Source organism: Pseudoliparis swirei, chromosome 20 (assembly GCF_029220125.1).
Source record: "Pseudoliparis swirei isolate HS2019 ecotype Mariana Trench chromosome 20, NWPU_hadal_v1, whole genome shotgun sequence".
Taxonomy (NCBI): Eukaryota; Metazoa; Chordata; class Actinopteri; order Perciformes; family Liparidae; genus Pseudoliparis; species Pseudoliparis swirei.
This window is the reverse complement of record NC_079407.1, coordinates 2,488,668-2,491,167: the sequence shown is the minus strand read 5'-3', so window position 1 is coordinate 2,491,167 and position 2,500 is coordinate 2,488,668. Positions and strand designations below refer to the sequence as shown.

The 2,500-nt window shown below is 45.8% G+C and overlaps 1 protein-coding gene across 2 annotated transcripts in view; it reads right to left on the bottom strand.

The window, feature by feature from the left end:
* Positions 1-2,500, bottom strand: part of chrd (chordin) — a 17,961-nt gene that overhangs the window by 9,232 nt on the left and 6,229 nt on the right. For both annotated transcript variants that reach the window (XM_056441676.1, XM_056441675.1), the window contains 5 exons: positions 2,473-2,500; positions 1,911-1,998; positions 903-1,044; positions 677-814; positions 500-582 (listed from right to left, as the gene is read on the bottom strand). The exon at positions 2,473-2,500 is cut by the window's right edge and continues 90 nt beyond it. In XM_056441676.1, the coding sequence (XP_056297651.1) occupies positions 500-582; positions 677-814; positions 903-1,044; positions 1,911-1,998; positions 2,473-2,500 (479 nt within the window). The remainder of the gene's footprint in view (positions 1-499; positions 583-676; positions 815-902; positions 1,045-1,910; positions 1,999-2,472) is intronic.

The following is a 2,500-nucleotide window of genomic DNA, read 5'->3' as shown; positions in this document are numbered from 1 at the left end:
ATGTCATGCATTCTGGATGCATTACAAATCAACTGAAATATTGCAAGCCTTTTATTCTGATTTATTGCTGATTATGGCTTACAGCTTAAGAAAACTCAAATATCCTATCTCTAAATATTAGAATATCATGAAAAAGTATACTAGTAGGGTATTAAACAAATCACTTGAATTGTCTAATTAACTCGAAACACCTGCAAGGGTTTCCTGAGCCTTGACAAACACTCAGCTGTTATAAATCTTTTTTTTACTTGGTCTGAGGAAATATTAAAATTTTATGAGATAGGATTTTAGAGTTTTCTTAAGCTGTAAGCCATAATCAGCAATATTAAAAGAATAAAAGGCTTGCAATATTTCAGTTGATTTGTAATGAATCCAGAATGCATGACATTTTTGTTTTTTTAATTGCATTACAGAAAATAAAGAACTTTATCACAATATTCTAATTTTCTGAGACAGTCCTGTATATATATATATTTGAGGGTAACATGGAGGTACTCACGTGTGAGGTGACGTTGGCTCTGATCTCCCTCAGGACGTGTTGCCGGTACGCCAGCTGGACTCTGATGGGCACCAACTGGGGCTCTGGGTGGGGAGTTGGATGGGGGGGGGGGGGTATTAGATCTAAAAATGCAGAGAGGAAGAAGAAGAACCGACCCGGCTCCTGGGGGCCGCTCACCTCTCCCGCGGTGCCGGACGAGGCCCTGCAGCACGAGGATGAAATGCAGGTTGTTCTCCGTGTCGCTGAGCGTCAGCATGGCGAGGCCGCCGGCGCCCGAGCTCTCCTCCGCCGACGTGAGCGTGGAGCTGAAGGTCTCTGCACACACACACACACACACACACACGTTACACACGTCCTCTGCTCGGTACGACGTGTGTGTATAACGTGATGTCCCTGAACGCACCGGCAAACAGCGCCCTGTGCTTGATGATCTTTCCCTCCACGTCTCCGCGTCCGCCCGCCGCCGCTGTCATGCTGATGCGCATCAGCTCGGACTGCAGCCGCCGCATCAGAGGCTTCGCCAGGTTCTTCCACACGCCGCAGATCTACACACACACACACACACACACACACAGGTGCACTTTAGTCGCCAAACATTTCATGAGAATTTAAAAAAGAGCCGCAGACGAAACACATCTGTTGAATCTGATTGTTCTCTCGGAACCGCAGACTGCAACCCGTCAACCAAAGCCACTACTTAGGAAAGTGTGTGTGTGTGTGGGGGGGGGGGGGGGGCGCCTCATAACTTCCAGGGTTCAGGAGGTAATCTCCATTTTTAATTAGCGATGCATTCCGTCGCAGTGTGAGAAATGTCTCTTTTACTAAAGTATTCCCCCCCCCTGTGCGTGTGTGTGTGCGTGTGTGTGTGTGTGCGTGCGTGTGTTTTCCCCGAGGTCCTCTGGTGCCTGACAGCGATATTTATATAAAAATCATAATTCCTGGGCCCTCCTCGGGGGGCTGCGTCTGGATGACGAGATGTGTGTATCTTGGTGGGAAGTGAACGAGCCAAAATCCTGAGGAGACGTGCATGTGCACGTGCACGTGTACCACGGTTACCGCGACGTCTCCGCTGATTTATCGCGATAATGTTTGGCTTTTATTAAAGTCGGTCCGGGTCGACCTCTGACCCCGACGGCGGAGAGCGAGCGAGCGTCTGTTGATGTTTACAGCAATCAGCCTCGGCTCAGGGAGAGCCAACGGGGCGGAGAGGACGTGTGTGTGTGCGCGTGTGTGTGTGCGTGTGTGTGTGTGTGTGTTTATCGTTTATTATTGTGGAGTGAGTTATGGGAGGGGAAAGTCATGGAGAGAGGAGCATTCATCACAACAGCACTTAATCTCTCTGGAAACGCACATACACACTTAATGGAAACAAGCCTCATGGAGGGGGGGGGAGAAGGGGGAGGAGTCTTACCATGTCCGACTGTCCTTTGGGGACGCTGTACTCGAAGGCTGTGGTGCCATCCGCGTCCAGGAGGACGATTTTACTGGGACGGCTCATCCTGAAGGAACAGGACCGAAAGGTTGACGTCTCTTAAAGGTACAGGCCAGAATTATTCTGATTATTCTGATAATTCTGCATTTTTCTTTATTATTCTGCTTTAATCTGGAATAATTTGGATAAATCTGCATTATTCTGTATTTGTCTGCATTATTCCTTATTATTCTTCATTATTCTTTATTATTCTTGATTATTCTGCTTTAATCTGGATTATTTTTTGTTATTTTTGATTATTCTTTCTTATTCTTAAAGTGTCGCTGTGAAGAATCATTAATGGAGAAATCATTGTAATTAACTGTGAGTTCATATCTCAACTTTATCACTTCTAAACGATCCGTGTGAAGAAATAAAGTAATAAACACTTTATAAAGAAAATATATCATTTGGCTGCAAAGTATTTAGTGAAATGAAGATGTTTAAAACAAATTAACTCTGTCTGAACCGGACGTATTCATGACATTGAAGTGACCTCTACCTCTGGTAGGTGACAGAGAAGGCCAGGC